The following is a 17748-nucleotide window of genomic DNA, read 5'->3' as shown; positions in this document are numbered from 1 at the left end:
ACAACGTACTTAGTATGAGCGTTGCGTCCTTGTACACACACACACACGTCTACAGCTCGTATAGTATGTCAAACAGTTTGTGTGTGTGGGTTGGTTTTTTATTGTACTACTGCTCACTGACAGACATCCTTTGCCACTCTTGGATGCAGGCCCGTGCAGTGTCAGTCAGTGGCGCCTGCACTGCCTCTTTGTGTCTGTCTCCTTTCGAAGCCTTTTTGCACCCCAAAAACACACTTACTCTCAGTGAAAGCGAGAGAAAGAGAGCAATAGCTGTACGTGTATGCGTGTGTATGTGTGTGTGTGAAGTACACGTGAGCCGGAAAAGTAGGAGCCAAGTAAAACTCAAATCGCATTCAAATGACGCATATTTCAATTTCACTAAGCCAGGAGGTCAAGTTCACCGACGCGCACCGACCTAACGACGATAAAAGGCAATGACGACGACGGCGCCGGCAACGGCGACGGGAACGGATTCTCCGTGACGAATAAATTTGAATTCTAAATCGGCTTCTGCCGGTCGCCGCTCTAGCACAAGGGAGAAGAGCACCGGAATCCCTTCCCGCAACCAGTTGTTGCTTCACCAAAGAGGGGGCCATTAAGTGAGGTGGCTCTCTCAGGAGGAAGCTTTGCGAAAGAACCGTCCGTTCGATTGATTAGTGGCCTTTTTTCGGAGGGTGTGCCTCCGAGTGTGTATGTGCTTCCGTTGTTGTTGTTAGATGTGAGATTTGTGCACGATAAGACACGAACTTTACGCCCGATGCTACTGCACACTGGTTCGAGAAAGGTGCAAAGGTTGAAAGAAGGAATAAAACATCTTCCAAAGATCAATGCGGATACGCATTCCGGGACTCGGGCTCAACTCGAGTTCATTCATACTTCTGAAGGTCTCAAGTAGGTTTGAATTTAAGGACACAGATAAAAAAGGGATGATTTCAAGCATCTCTCTCTCTCTTTTTCTTCCTTGCCATCAAACAAAGGACATTCAATGAACTGGTGTTCCTATTTGACTTTCAAATGGCGTTTTGGCCGGCCAAGCAACCGGTGGAACCAAAACACTTTATGGTCTTCTTTCCTTCCACATCCTTCAGTGGAGTGTGCGGTTTATTTTGTACGAGTTTTTTGCTGTTATTTTGGCATTCCAAGAGGGAATTTGATGCGATTAAATGGTGCAAGGTGTGCAGGAAATACCAGTAACGATGCAGGCAATGTTAAGGAGGTGTTGGCGATCCGTTTGACTTCAGAAGCTTAATATTTGTTGATAGTATTGGAAATGAGTTGGCTCCTGCAATGCTTATGTTTAGATCCATTCAGCTGAATGCTTCATTTCGTTTTAATGCAACGTATTTAGCATGATTTAAGACTTTAAATCATCAAATGAATTTGATATAAGAGGTACTCCTGCTTATGCTTAATAAATACCCTGCAGCACTTCTAGATTTGGAACTCAATTAAGTATGAGCTGTTAGACATCCACTAGTTTCTCAAACAATTCATTTTGCCAACAGATTTACACTGAACTAGGCTATGTAATATGTTGCAATTATCTCAAAGACCTTGGATTTGAACTTTTGAGGACTTGAACTTGCAATTTGAATACAGAACCAGCAAGTTGTAGTCTAATGCATGAGAAAACAATAAGAAAGCAAGCAAAAAAGCTTGCCCACGATTGCCAAAATGTCACAATAGACTTACTCAACCAGATTGTGATCGTTTTTAATCAGCTTGTCTTGTTAGATACATATCTGGATTTGATTCTCAATCTCATTGTGCCAACACCAATGTGTGCCCTGTGCCTTCTTATAGGGAACGACATTTGCTATGTAATTTAAAATAAAATTCCCTTTCCACTTCAAAGTAACTGTCTCTCTCTCTCTATCTCTCTCTCTCTCTCTTTCCTTTCTCTTCATTTCAGCCGAAGGCTCGTCAGCTTGGTAATGGATGCGCCCAAAAGCACGGAAAAGTGTCAGGCAGCTTTTGCCTTCGTCAACAGATTTTTTTCCCAGCTCCCTTGCACAAACCAATCACATGTACGCGTCATAAAACCAAAACAAGATTTTTCTTCACTCACTCCCAACCATCCCCCCCCCTCCCCTCTTCCCCATCCCTTTAACTCAACACCAACATATCGAATATGTTTCCTGCTGAAAAATTTCCCTTTCGATACCCGGCACCACTGTTTGCGCCGAAGTGATAGGCCGAACCGTATCACGGCATAATGTCAAAAGTGATGAGTCAAGCAGAAGTTACCCACTCAACCCTTTTTCCCTCCCTTCTCACCTACAACACCCTTCCTCTGGTTCTCTTCCACACAACACACACTCTCTCTACATTATTGCGCAACGTTAGGCGTCGATTTGGAATCGTCGTTTTTTTTTGTGGTGCCTTTTTTTCAAAACGAAACAACCACCACCAACGGTGGCTTCATTGCGGTTATACGGTGGCTGCCAACGGCTACCCCTTGGGAGAGCATAGGGAAAAAAGGATGCTGCCAGGCTACAAACACAAACACTGCCGCACACACTTCAGCATAGGCTCTATATATTTACTTTGCAACGGCGTTTAGAGAGCGTACAGCACAGCGACAACTCTTCACCGCCACCGCATGGAGCGCATTCGTGCGTTCCGTTCTTATTTCTTCGAGAGCCTTCACAGCCACGTCAGACTCGCTTTACCCTGCCCGGTTCTGATGGGTTGTCTTATTTAAATAATAATGACTTTTTTTTGGTTTCCACCTTCAAAAACTTACCCATTGGCGTGCCCTTGTCGTCGGCGTCGGTTGTCTTCGGGCCCGCGCGCGCTCAAATGCACAAATCGCATTCTTCAACGCACTCTTTGATTTGTGCGGGTGAAGTGATGTTCAAATCCAACTCGAAGAACGCGTGCCAGAGTCGAGGAGATCTAAGGTAAAACAAAGGGAAAAAGAAAGCAAAAATGCTGATCAAGGATAAAGCAGAGAGATAGAGTGGGGTAACAAAAACCCTCAGAAGAGCCCATGAACGTCACTCCCAGAACAGTTCTGTATGCGTGAAAACCTGTCACCGTGACATAAGGCACCTCGCAAGGTGGCGCAAAGCGTGAAGGCCTCTCGCCGCAGAGTCCCCGTGGTGTGCGCACGAAGAAGTAAAAACGCAGAATATCCAAGCAACCCCGTAAAAAAACGCCACAACCCACAAGCTGACGTGTTGGTAAATATTGACATTCCATCAAAATTTGTGACAGATTTCTCATTATGGTTTTTTTCGTTGTTGTTGTCCGACTTTTTTATGCTGGTAAGGTGCGTGAACGTGTGCGCTTGTCGTGGTTTGTTTACACAAGTTTGATCAACCGGTCAAAAATAATAAAATTTACGAAAAGGGGAAAAGCAGTGTAAACGAGAGGAAAAATGGACGTTTCGTAACGTCTCTTCCCGTTTCGTCATCGTCGTGCCAGTGTGATTTACATGGCGTTCTTCTCGAGAGAAAGGAATTTGATGGGATTGAAAGGAATGAAGTGACACAAAGAAAGGATGGTTGTTTTCCCTTGCTTATTTCACTGTAATTTTGTTATAATTCTGCCACAACCGCAACCCACAAAATGGTGCTTCCAAAGCACCCACATCAGGAACACACATGCTAACAACTAACTTCCTTCTACCGCGCGCGCACCAATCCACCAATCCGTATATGAAGTTATAACCCCAGAACACACAACCCAGCACCAGGACGGGCAGGACATAAAACTCACCGTGTACCGCAAGTGTTTTTAATTAGCTCGTTCCGGTGCGCTGTAAAGAGGCGATTCGTTCTGGAATCTCACACACACACACACACACACACACACACACACACACCAACCCCTCGCGTAGTAACGTAGTTTCACCAAGAAATCCTTGAATGGACGCCGCAGTGGTGTACTTGGACGTTTTGTGGAAAAGGAAGTTGCTCGTTCGTTCGCACAAAACAGCGAGCAGCGACGATAAGGATAAGCCGCAAGCGGAGGCGGTGGAAAGGTAAATGAGTAAAAGTATTTCTAGTTACTCTCAAGCAACGGGAGGCACCACGGGTGAAAATTGTGTGCTGTTTGTAGGAACAAGTTTCCCTTTTTCCTTGTGGACGGACGGACGGGTGGCGCTCGTGCGCGTTCCAAGGATAAGTGGAACATAATTTAGTTGCGGCGTAAAACTTCCACCACACGGCGGTTCTACCACGGTGTGAGTTATTGTTACTTCGTTAGCGCAAAACCTGGGTCCTGTGCGTGTTCCACCCTCTACCCCCATTTGGCAGGAATGCAGATGTAACAAGTCAAGATGGTTGTGGAATTTGATCCATATGAAGTGGTTCCCATTTCCTAACCACTCTATTTGCGGTGCTGCAGTGTTGCGGTTTAACACTTCAACTTTAATGCACTCCCAACACATCGAAAAGACACATTTGCAGCTAGTAAAAGTAGTGATTTTAAATCTTCCAAAGCGTTTCTTATCACTAATCATAAGTAGAAGGACACACGGCCTAAGCACCAGTTTACAGTCTCACTCGATTTGTGATGCTCTCCCCCGTTAAACACTTGGATCGGTGATGACCCTTGCGCTCGTGTCTAATTCCAGATACACACAAGCACAGTGGTAACCTTCGACACGGGTCTTGTGGCCTTTCTCCGGCAAAGAGACTCATCAAGATAAACAACGGAACCTCGGTCTCGTCGTGATGAGCCCGTACCTTCATCAAAACGTCATACAGGATGTATCAAAATCGCATTATCATCACCGGAAGACACGACCGGGGCGCACATTCCACGGGCAGTGTGTGTGTGTGAAAGGGTTTTTTTGCGATTCACCGATCCAGATCCTGGCCCCGAGTAAGCCTTGTGCAGTCCTTCCAGTAGGAGCAGTCCTGCAGGAAGGTTCATTATCATCATCGCCACTGTTGGGAGGAAAGAGGACGATGTCCCGAATGCCTCAAAGCCGGACATTTTGGGCCTGCCAATCGTGGCATATGTCACGTTTCGGTTAGATCTTCTACGGTTAGATTGTGAGGCAATTGGGGAGGTTTTTTCTCTCCTGTTTCTCCTCTCAGCTCTGATCTCCCTACGGGGGTTGATGATGGTTCATCATCGACACCCTTCTTCTGCTACTAAAGCTGGGTGAAGGAAGTTCAAAGTTGACAGTGCACCAGAGACACAAAAAAACCCAACATTTCTCTTGCGAATGGGGGAATCACACAACCCAGTTGGAAGCCACGGGGACAGCCAGCCGCGGTGGCTCGGGCCGATTAAAGCCGATTTTCTGTTTTGTCATTTCAATCTCATTTTCTGCACTGTCGCCCTTTCGGCCACGCTGATGCTACGGTTTGCCGCTGCCAGCTTACGCCGCGCTAAGCCCCGGCAAAGACAATCAACGATTGATCGATTCGGTCCGATGCGAGAGCGCGCGCGTGTGTCCTTTTGTCCATTTTTTGAGGGAGTGTGTGTGTGTGTGTGTGTGTGTGTGTGTGAGACACATTTAAAAGTGAAGAAATGAATGAAACCCCGACTGCACAGTTGGGAAGGTTTGGAGGAGAAATTTTAAACATCCATCAATCAATTATTAATAACAAGTTAAATCCTTCCTGCTGCAGCCGGGATTGTGCTTCCCGTACAAACCTTTTGCGTGGACTTACCGGGAACTGTACATTCGGGTGTGAACGAGTGTTGAGGTTTCCGCTTCACACTTTCAGCAAGAATTCTTTTGAGCCAAAAATTTCATCAACCTCAACTTCCTTTCAGAGCAGAACATCCACACACAATAGGAGTGACAACTTGACTGCATTGTTCTTCTCAAACTCGTCTCAATAGCACTTGGCGTGGCGTCCCCGTTGTTGCCTACCGAGCAACACCCTTTTTGTAAACGTAACACCACCACCACCATCCACTTGACGAGTCCCCGCGCGTCAACGGATTCCAATCAACGTACGGTGTGCCCCGCAGCGGTACGGAACACCCGCAGTGCCGGCCGCAAGGGACCAATATAACGCTTCCCTCATTTTTGCACCACCCCGGCGCACCAACAGAGTGTGTCCGTGTTCCGATGTGCGCGATGCTGTAAAGCTAATCCCGCGTACCAGGGATTCACTTGCGTCTTAATTCTTTCCAATTACAATTACACCATAATGCTGTAAACTGAGAAGCAGAGGCGGTTGCGGAGGTTTCTGCGGCAAGGCGGCGGCGGTGCGAGAGCGAGGTGAAAGTTGTGCGGGAAAAAAGAAGGGAGAGCTAAACTGTTGCCCAGCCTAATTAGACAATTTAGTGCAACCGGAGGGCAGTTGGCGGTGGCTAATGAGATGGTTCGAGGCCGCGCGAGCCTGCATGCACCGGACCGGAGGACAAATGTCTCCATTAGGTGTGAGCATTTGGGATGTTCGGAAGGGATGTTGTTGCAAATTGGACCGTGTGTGTGTTTTCGTGTGTGCAAAAATGATGTATTGACGGCGACGGGGGAATTGGAGGAGGCCGTTCCTGCCGGTGAGGTTAGGGTTGATTAGGCGAACTATGAAGGTGAAGAGAAGAAAATTGAACAACACTATTGAGTATCGTTATGATTTAGTGTCGAACAGTATGGGTGGGCAGGTTTCGATGGAATTTAAGTTATAGAGAGAGAGAGAGAGAGTAGTCAGTCGGAAATAAGAAGAAAAAGCCATTATGTGTACGCATAAGTAATGATTAAATGATATTACTTCGCAAAAGGTCGAAACGTCACTACAGCTTTGGGACAAAGTGAAAATTATTATCACAGAATCATAATTTCGCTGCAACTAAGATACCTCAAAGTAAAATAGAATTTACATTGTGCAATTGGAAGTCAACTATGAAGATTCTAACTGTTATTCGTCATGTCCAACTGCTCAAAGACGGATGGGATCGCATGTTGTTGCAGATAACATTTTTTTATCTGTCTGTTTGGATTTCACTGATATTGGAACTCTGTTTCTTGCCCAGCTAAACTGCTTTAGATCAGTGACTCAGAATTTTCTATAAGAATGACTCTATAACAACATGATGTTTTAAAGATGCTCTTGAGAGATTCAAAAGTACTTTCAATCATTTGTTGGATTATGGAATGTCAGGCATCAGTTGAGATTTTGATGATCTGGTTTTGTATTTTTGATGATACATGCTGCTGTGACAAAACGTTCAAAATTGTACCAATAACCTAAAACGACTGCTTCCTATGAAATAAGCAAACCCACGAGAAGTATTGGGGAAATGTCAAGAGCTGAACGGACATCGAAGATTGTTGTCCTCAAACATTCAGCCATATCATAATTTTTATCTTTTATATTTGAATATATTCTATTCACTTTAAAGGAGTACATCACCACTTCAATTCTATGAAATATTTCTTTTCTAAACTAACTGCTGATCATGCATCCAAACGCAACGAATTTAATTTTAAACACACTCTTCCATCCGGCGGCTATTTTTATTACCACTTCACTTTCCAACCAAAAGAAATGTACATTTTTATAAACTCCAAACACACACACAGCAAAAAGGCTGAAATGGCTGCAATTTGAACACGCGCCCGGTTATACACACTTCAGACTCAGCAATAACTCCTGCCATTGTGCAAGCAGCCCGGGATGGTTCTGCATTCCTGTCAAGTAAGCAAATCCTTCAGTGCCTCATCCACGGTTATTACAATACTCAGTGACCAGAAACGACCGCAGAACAACGGCAAAGAGATGAAGCAGACATTGCGTGTAGCAACAAAAAAAAAAAGAACAGCGGCTAAAAGACAACCTAAACGGTCACACAGCGTCTAAATACAGCACGAGCAAAAGGCGAAACCATAAGGAACTTTCTGTTCTTGACGGCTATAAAATTTGACGACCCACGGGCTGGAGGGAAGCTACAGAAGACGCACATAAAATTGCGCGTTCAGATCACTGGTGGAGTGAGGAGTCAGCTACCCCGGGAAAAGGCTGGGGAAGGTCGGTTGGTGGACCATTCGAGGCAGGATAATGTTTTGCGTGGCGGAAGGAGAAAGTCAACGAAGAAAGTAAAAGGAGGAAAAAAACGCTCACGCTCATCCTCGAGCTCGTCTCAGTGTCCGTGCGACAGTTTTGGACAGTGCTTACAAGCTCCATTACCACCGTCTTATGAGTGTCATTTGCCCCCGGATCGTACTCCTCCGGTTGGTTATCGTTCAGCCGAATCGGTTAAATGGAAAGCGAATTGGAAACTGGGCTCACAGAAACTGTGAAGTAAAAAAAAAACGCACACACACAGAAAAAGGATTTCCCCATTCAATCGTCAAGGGTTAAAGATAGCAAAGCATCGGGAAATAGTTGAGTTGCTTGTGTATTTTTCGCACTCTTTTCCTTCCCCCTTAAGCTGTATGGTGGAATAGAGCAGTGGAATTTCTTATCAGTCCAATGTCACACTGGCTGTACTGCGTCTCGCTGTGACAGTGACAGGGAAATGTACCAATAAAAGGGGTTTTTTTATATCGCCAAAAAAAGGAGAAAATTCCTACGACTCTAAAACTCATCCAACGCATTCCGTGCGGAAATCCGTTTTCCCTTGCGTTCAGGGAAAACTGCCCGTCACAGCAAAACGCGCACTACAGCAAGAAGCAGCACACACACAAAAAACTCCAACCAATCCTTCTGACTCAATAATCACCCATTGGCCCCTTTCGGTCGGGTCATTTGTTCCGGCGAGCGAGTTTTAGGATAAGTCGATAACGGGCCCGGTTCATGACCTTTCTACCCCTGCGAGGGAGTGCTGCGGTGCCCTGACGGCTTGACTTTATGCGAGAATGTGTCTGATGCGGTATGTTTTTCATTCTGCTTCTTGGAGAAGAGTATCTCGGTGGCAACAGGCAACGAACCACCGCTTTCTGATCCACCCGGAAACAGTTGTTTAATTGATGTTTTAATTACTTGCGGTGCTGGACCGCGTGACCGACCGACCGACCGAGCGCTTGGAGGCTGGTTAAGGAGTTTTATGAGCCATTCCGTGATTAAACACACAGCTGGTCGCGGGCAAAGGGACGAACGAGAACCCAAGATTTTTAATGGCAACCCAGCCGAAACGAAGCTTCTGTGGCTGTAAAAGCGGGATGATGTTCGTTTGACACGATTGTACTTGACTTTTGACACATTTATTGACACCGCGGGCAAAGGGTTGCCATTGGAAGATGATGATTGGAGGGGGTGATGCGATGGAAAGGGAATGTTGCCATCTTAAAGGCATCCCGTTTGCAAGCGTTCAAATGGCAGTGAAGGACAGCAGCAGCAGCAGCAGCCGGGCAGCAAGCGAAAGGCCGTGGTTTATTGAGCGAGTGGTGCAATAAAATGCATTCACACATGTCATTAAAATGCATCATATCGCGGCGTGCTTGAAGCGAAGGCTTTTTTATGGAGGTTGCCGAGTGCACTCCTCACCGCTTGGTTGAGAGGAATTTTGTTTGCTGGTGGTGTTTTTTTTTACCTCCAACTTGAATGAATAAATCTGGTGGAACTTAAGTGTTTAAAAAAATGGCAATAAAAAGATGATTCTTTTTTTTTGCACGCGCGCGCACGATCCTCGAGACACGAGCCCCTTTTGGCAGGTTCAAACGGAAGCTTTGTATGCAAATTAGCGTGAAACCGTTCATTTACCACTTTATAATTGGACGGTTTTATAGCGACAACAGATTTGGTGTTGATTTCGCTTTAATCTGATCATGGTTTTTGTCGGGTTTTATTAATAAATATGGTCGCAATGGTCGCTGGGTGAATGATTTATTGAACGAAAGGCAGAAAGTAACATTAAACATGCATAAGTAAGATTTGGGTAAATTGAGTCGTTGTGAGTTTAACTTCATTTTTAACCCATTGCATGTACTTGGGAGTACTAGTAGAGTGTAGTCATTAATAAAAGGACAAATCATACAACCATTTCTCATTTCTTCGATCTTTAGAAGATCGCTAAAGATCAAAATACGATCTGAGCTCCTTTCAAGTCGCAGTCACACGAGTTTCGTTTGATAAGACCTTAATTCCATATCTCTGGTGATTTTTGAGACAAATCCTTACATTATCTTTACAAACATTAAACCTTATCAAATTGTTGGACCATAATTTTGATCGTGTACTTGGAAGTATTATTCGCTGTATTTGTTCATTCAATTCATATTATTCCAGTCCTATTCCATCCATTTTTGCATGGTAATTCGCGAGAAATATCACGGAATAGTAGTAAAAACTAAAAGATTTTCGAATGAATTCTTCAATTATTTATTGAAGTTTGATGTATTTTACATCATAAATCAGGGTTTTATTGAAAAAAAAGTATACAAAAATGCTGAATGTCTATTTAAACCTACCTATATGTGTGTATTTGTTTTCGCAATTGAATTCAATTTTCTGATAAACGTTTAGTTTGTGTAGTGCTGCTGTTTTTCTACCATAAAAGTGTTCAGCAAGGACTCGTTTCTCAGAATGATAAAGGAGATGTTTCGAACGACACTATACTTCCAATAACAAGACTCTTTATCATCGCCATTGACATTCTTTCCACTATTCCTACGTTGATTTGAAATATAAAAAAAAGGACTCGTTTATCAATATTTGTTTAAACGAAGCCATAATCCAATTTTTTCTGCCACAAAATGTGTATCATTTATTCTGGAACCCTGCTTTAAACCGTTGATTTGGTGCCACACATTTCGATACGCATTGCGCTTTCGCAACGACGAAAAAAAAAATCTAAATCAAATTCGATTGTCCCTTGGCACTGAGCAAATCCATCCCTCTGTCCCACCTCCCACTTTTCCACCTTACACACACACTGCATACGATGTGGATATTGCTTTAAAGCCTAGAAATAAGATAATAACACCATCGCCGTACCCCGTCGCACCGCCACAAAAATCAACCACAAACGAACGCTTTGCACCGGAACGAGCGAGCACGTTCAAGGCAACGGGAACTCCTCGTGCACAAGGGGTGAAGCAAAATCTCACCCACGAAACCACCACCAACGCACCCTCCGAGTGCGGGATGCTACCGTGCGCAAGGAACGCGGAACCTTGAGCGCATCGACAAACCGTAACGAAACCAAGGGCCCGACAGCAACCAAAGCCCAATCCCCCAAAGCCAATGCTTCTTCATGGTCCTTACACCCGCACACACGCTCGCTCGTCGCTTGTCATAATTTTTGAGCCTAATATCATTTCCCGCCGCCGCAGCCGCCGTGTTCTCAATTTAAAAGTCCCGACTGTCCCGGACGCACACACACACACAGCTGGAAGGGGGATGACTGCCAACTGTCAAAGGACTGTGCGCAACGAAAAGGATCGGGTGGATGGTACAGGACGTCCTGTAACGAGGGTTGATTTAAGACGGAAGAATCCCCACACAAGCGCGAAACACACCGTAAGGACTAGTAGACTGGATGGTGGAGGGATGTTTGGCTGCTAACTCTACCAGGAGTAAGGCAAAAAGGCGAGTGAGAGAAAAAAGCAATCGAAAAGAAGGGAGAAACACTTTCACTACTGCACAAGCCCGCGGTACAGACGCGGAACATGGTCACGAAAATCGTTGTCTACGGGCTTTTCATCACTTTGGCTTACTTTCCTCTAGTTTCTACGAATACTACATCGTCAACACAGCCGTGTGTGTGCAAGTGGCGGCTTGTTTTGTGGTTTGAAATGTTCGACACATTTTGAAACACATTTTCACGAAAAGTAGCAGCAGCAGCAGAAGCAAACAAGTTGTAGTAGCGACAGTAGTTTGTGGTTTTGTTTTACGATGAATTTCGGTGTACCGCCGGTGTAACAGCTGGCACTGGGAAAAGTGAGTTTTGAAAACCCTTCGCTGGTGAGGTGGAACAACGATTGAGCAACAAACGGCAACAACGGAAGGACAGCGGTAGCAGCTGGTGCTGGCATTGATTTGCGGGCATTTTGTGGGAAATTGCGATTGCGATTGATTCTGGAATGATCAGGAAAATGGCGTTTAATACCGATTGCGTGGTACACCGTTTGAGGTTTGAGGTTGTGCAAACGTTCCGAGAGCAATGTGAGCCAAGGTCAACTTCACCAATCCAGTCTGAAATCATTCAAACAGCTCTCAAAGCAATCGAACTCGTACTTTTTTGCAATTGCACGCCTTGATGTAACGTGTATATGTCTGTCAATCGTTTGTTTGCATTACTATTGTTGCACAAACTCGCCTATTAACGCGCCCGTTTGTTAGTACCAAGCGTCGATGCACCACTCCCAATCCTCGGGATCGGGACAGATTAATTGATTTATGTTCCCCAATGCGGGCTCTCCCTGTACCGGAGTAAGTTTTTTTTGCCACAAGAAACACCTCCACAGCTGCGAGACATTGATGGCAATCAAGCGATCTAAGCCAGCCCACGGAAACTTCACCGATCCGCCGATCGGGAGAGACAACGTGTTCCGATGGGTTCGTATTTGGCTGTGGGTCCTATTTACCAACCAGAATCGATCGCTTGTAGGTGGTGAAGCTGCTTGACTGCGTGTACCAAACGCGAACGAGAATCCATTTATCATGTATTGCATATTTTAATAGAGATATCACCGTACAACGCAAGCTTGGTTTTAGTTGTGGTGTAGCTTTGTTTCGAGAAAACCGTTTTGTTATTACAAATTTGTTTAAAAATGTGTTGGAAAACACATCGATCATGATTAGATTTATGTTAAAAATTAAAAAAACAACACCTTTTAAATTGAAACACCTATAACACACACATTTTGCTTTAAACGCCGGAACAGTTGAGTCACACAGGCCGTGTGGGCTCGGTGGAATTATGCAATCAAACATTTGCATTCCTTTATGAGGTGCTAGCTGTGATGAATTGAAATCAATTATGGTAACAGAGTGTGTGTGTGTGTGTGTGTTTTTTTTTGTATGAGTTTTTCTGTTTTATTTCCCCAAGAGAGTATGAGCGGGATTGCGATGTTTGTTTTTTTTTTTCGTTTGATCAACTTTATCAAGTGTCAACTCGAATGAGCTACTCGAATGGATTGTATTGTTTCAGGCTGCTAATTAGTATTTCCATCGAAATGGAAGCAATTAAAGGGACTGGCTGGCATTACTGATGTGGCTAATAAGGAGACGCTTTTTACATAAATCACAAAAATCAGTACATAATAGTCATTTGAAATTATACAAATTTGATTTCAAGTGCCAAACGATCATTTTAAAAATCAAAGCTGTGGTTTAGTAATGTAAATGATTGGCCCAGAAATCACCTTTTCTTGCTGCTGAGTTATTTCCTTAAAATATCACAACTACTGCTCATCATATTGTCATGATCACGAATTGTGTTTATGTTGCACCCATCTTAAAAAAGCCCCATGCAATCATTTGTGCACCTTCTAATTGTGCCAATATGTGTACACCCCACATGGGTCCCTCTGCCCCACACACGTACAACGACATCATGACAAAACAACGCACCCGGGCCCTGGGCCGTGTCCGTCCGCCAATTCGTGTTTGACAAATCGCAATCAAATAATTTCGAATGCAAATAGTATCCATTAATAACAACAATAATGATCGCGTAATGGAATAATTGATTGATTAGTTGTTTATCCGACCGCAGCACTCCTCTCCCCTCACCCTTCACCCCTCACCAACTGTGGAAGAGAGTTTTTCCTTCCCACACACACTCGGTCGCGAAATCACGCGTAAGCCCTAATACAAACTAACACTTTTCACCAGCCATTAGCGTATTGCGCACGTTATTCGAATTTGCGAATAGTTTACGAATGAATGAACTCGATGATTAGGTTGTCGCAAAAGTAGCCCGCAGCAGCAGCAGCAGCAACAGCAGTGTATCTGATCGGGAGAACAGGGGGGAAAAGGGGTTAGATTGGCGGTCGGTTGGCTCCAATTTAGATTGGAGTGCATTTCAATTGGCTGGAGGCTCTGCATTAGGGTCTGCATTATCGTGCTGGACACCTCGCCCTGTTCCCGCGTGGTCTCTGTCCACTCCTTGGTCCTCTCCCTCTATCACTCTCTTTATCCCATTACCATTCTAACGCCGTGGATTGGATAAAACGCACCCGGCCGCACCAGCGAAAAGAATCGGTCGAATAAATAAATTTAAAATTTATGACGTGCAAATTAGATAAAGCATTATTATAGCATGACCTCCTAAATACCTCCTACCCGGTCTTCTCCTACCCCTCCCCCACCCCCCCCCCCGGGTGGTGAAGTGGGACCAATGCGATGGCTTTGGCGTCCCAATATCGATCACGTTCTGCTGCTGTCTCGTTACGTGAGGAAGACCATTTTGTCGAGATAATTGGAACGCTTCCCTGAGGTTGACGGTGGGCTGAGCGTGAGCTCGTGCTGCTGTTTTCCCAACCTATAGGAATCAATTAAAAGCTGCTCCCGATGTCCAAGCAGGATGAATCAGAAATTATTCGTTTGGAAAGTTCTTAAGAAAATGTGTTTTTTTTGGAATCCAACTTGAATTTTTGTAATAAGAAAATATGATTGAATGTGCAAAAAACTGTTTCATTTTCTCATCTCATTGTAGCTCTTAATTTCCAGTAGAATGGTGTAAATGTTATCGATCAAACCCATACAACTGCATCCAATTAATATTGCTGACACTATGGCTTTGATCTATTCTTACACTCTCACTCACAGAAACACACACACGCACCCATACACTACTCTCTTTTCACCGACATTTTCCAGCACCATCTCCAGCGCCGGAATCGATGATGATGATAAAATTTTAATTAGAAGATCAAAATGGTTTTACGCTTGATTGTGATATGATCCGATGTGCTAATAAAATGAGCGATAGTTTTTTCACCACCCCATCACCTCCCCCTATGTGGACTTCCTGCGCTACCCTCAGTTTGTGAGGCCATTTTAATTCACATCACATGTTTGTCCGAAGTGATTGAAATTCCCCCTTAACACACACACACACACACCACCCAATAGGCATTGCGATGAAATCTGCACGTACCGAAAAACCGCAGCACCGCATGTTGTCCTCCCAACACTCCCCCAGGTCACCACTCCACGCCCCTTTTGGTCATCTGGCGCCCCGGCGATGGGATGGGGAATGGAGGTCACCACACCAACACCAACATTATTAATTGATCGAGCGACGCGAGCTGCAATCCATTTTTAATAAACCATACGTATTCGACGGCTTTATCCATTTAGAGCGCCCGTCCGGGATCTCTGTGTCGATCGAGTTCGTGCAATTAATGAGCATTAAAAAACTTATGTCACCCATACCCCCGGGGGCCAACGCTCACGAACTCCGTAAAGCCGACAGCAATCGTGGTGCATAATGAGGTGGAGATGGTGCATCGATACGATCGCCAAAGGGGAGTTGAAAAAGGTGTGGGACGGCTTGCGATTCTTCCGAGTGCTGCGAGAAACAAAACCACAGAGAAGACGGGACATCTACGGGAAGACGGTTGCCAGTAAATGATTAATTTGCCCGTCAATCAACTGCAGCGAGCGATATGGCATTGCGGGGGCAAGTCAATCACGCCCAAATGATGATATTACGTTTAGCGAGAAGATGGCGATTAACAATCGACGGTTGGCCTTTTGTTACATTTGCCTTGGTCGGGGAGGTTTTCATAGAGTAAGTTGCGATTTCGAAGAAATTAATGTTCTTTGATTGTATCCTTGTGCACCGTTTACCTTTGGACTTTGGACTGATGAGAAGAGTATTTCCATATTTTGAATTTAAATGTGATTTTGCGCTTCTTTAGGAGATTTTATACTTTCAGAACTCTCATGAGAATGAATAAAATCAAGTTAACCTATTGGAAAGTCGACTGATTGAAAAACCTTGCAAACTATATGTTTCTTACTTGTACTGATGTAAATACTTGTTCCGCGACTGAAACAACCATAAAGAGTACCACATTGCACCGGTTTAACCTTAATCCAAACCACCCAGCACTCTGCTAAAACTCGCATACAAATCGCCTCGTTGGGCGCTAATCCACCTGCAATTCGCATTTATCGCACTCGTTCGATCACGATCTCAAGCTCAAGAACGATCGCGCGAGCTCGTAACGCAGCGCTACAGTTTTTACAATGTGTCAAGCTGCCCCCAAAACTATCCACCTTCACCTTGCCTAACCTTGCTTTGCTGACGGTGATAAATTCCAATGACAAATCGTCTCGGCCCGAGCGGGGCGCCCTCTAGGGAGAAACGAACCGTTTTTTAAATGAAGGGGGCGCCTGGCCTGTAGTTTCAACTTCAAACTCTACGCGAAACCTCTTTATTAATGACTTCATCATCATCATCATCTTCATCGGATTCGATCGTTGGTGGGCTTTAACTGCAAGTTGCCCCGCGTGCGTACGAGTTTCGGGTTGGTTGGTGCAGGCTGGAGCACTAACTATTTAATCGAATCGGACTTAAATGCGCTCAGTGCCATCCCACCATCACGTCGATGACGACGACGACGACGACTGGCAGTTGTTGGTTTCTGATCACTGCGGTGGTGCACCGGGGGACAAGAAGTAAGAAAACGACATCATAAGGAACTGAAGCTCAACCTCAGCCAACTGACTCGTAAAACGAATCTCGCCCACTCGCCTCGAAATGAATCATTGCTCAAGCGAAACTGGTTACGATTTGTATCGCGTTTACGTGCGACAAGGGACATGATCGTTTCGACCAAATGAAGAAAAAAAAAACAACTTACAAGCAACGTGGAGGTGCTCCAACCGACCGTAACAATTTATATTTATAAACACACGCGCGCACACACACGCACACGCATTTAATACAATAAATGTACCAGCCCAATCGACAAATCGGCATGAACGATTGCGTCGCAGCGCTTCCCTTTTGGGGCTTCAATGTGTTGAAAAATTAACAATCAGTTTCTTCAGCCCTCCAAAGCGTGCCTCGCTCTCAATAAATACTATAACAACAAGCATCAATAATGGTTTGGAACGCAACAAGGCGGCTGATAGGCCAATCGTCCCACAGCCCTCAATCTCCCAGAGCCTGCCCTCCCCGCGCCGCTTTATTTTGGGGTAGATTATTTTAAAGTGTTATTATCTCGATTCCCCGATAGTGGTTTGTTGTGTTGTGCGAGGAGCCGACATATGCGAGAAATATGCAAAACGTTTAGTTAATCAAAATATTTTCGAACCCACCAGGGCCATGTTTGGGGATTCTTGAGGAGCCGAACGCTCACGCGGCTCGAGGGGTGCGAAATGGCGAAGGATAATCGGTTTCTAATTTTTACATCCTTCTTCAGAGCTCCTACCTTCTCCTACTGCCCCATTCTCTGCTTCATTCCGCCAATACAAACAGGTGACAATGAGTCGTCCCGAGAGGTGGGGGGCCTGGCGAGGTCTTCGGAGCGTCATCCTGCACCATTAATTGATACCCCATCGAGCGGGATGTCAAATCTAATTTATGATCCATTATTCACAATTTATGCTGCGGTACGAGATTTATTTATCAACTGAAGCCAAAAAAAACACAGACATTGGAAGAAGACATCTTCAACCTATCGCTTTTGGCTACTAATCCCATCCTACTGCTAATGCTGCTTCTCTGGGGGCAGAGGAGGGATTTGTTTCACCGACTACCCTGCTCCACCTAGAAGATGGGGTCGTCTTTCTGTAATACTCTTCCAATACGAAGATTTCAACGCTCCCCATCAGGCTCTACACCAATGATCGACATTTTTCGACCAATAAAGTACAACGACCGTCTCATCTATTCGGTCCTACAACCAGATAGAGTGAAATAGAGTGCGAG

At 44.8% G+C, this 17748-nt stretch overlaps 1 protein-coding gene across 1 annotated transcript in view; it reads right to left on the bottom strand.

Moving 5' to 3' along the window:
- LOC120896437 overlaps positions 1-17748 on the bottom strand; it is a 137502-nt gene that overhangs the window by 106640 nt on the left and 13114 nt on the right. The window contains exon 2 of the mRNA XM_040300565.1: positions 2747-2898. Within this exon, the coding sequence (XP_040156499.1) occupies positions 2747-2817 (71 nt within the window). The 5' untranslated portion in view covers positions 2818-2898. The remainder of the gene's footprint in view (positions 1-2746; positions 2899-17748) is intronic.

The sequence above is a fragment of the Anopheles arabiensis genome, chromosome 2 (assembly GCF_016920715.1).
Source record: "Anopheles arabiensis isolate DONGOLA chromosome 2, AaraD3, whole genome shotgun sequence".
In the NCBI taxonomy this organism is placed as follows: Eukaryota; Metazoa; Arthropoda; class Insecta; order Diptera; family Culicidae; genus Anopheles; species Anopheles arabiensis.
Note: the sequence above shows the minus strand (reverse complement) of the source record. Positions and strands in the feature narration are given on the sequence as shown.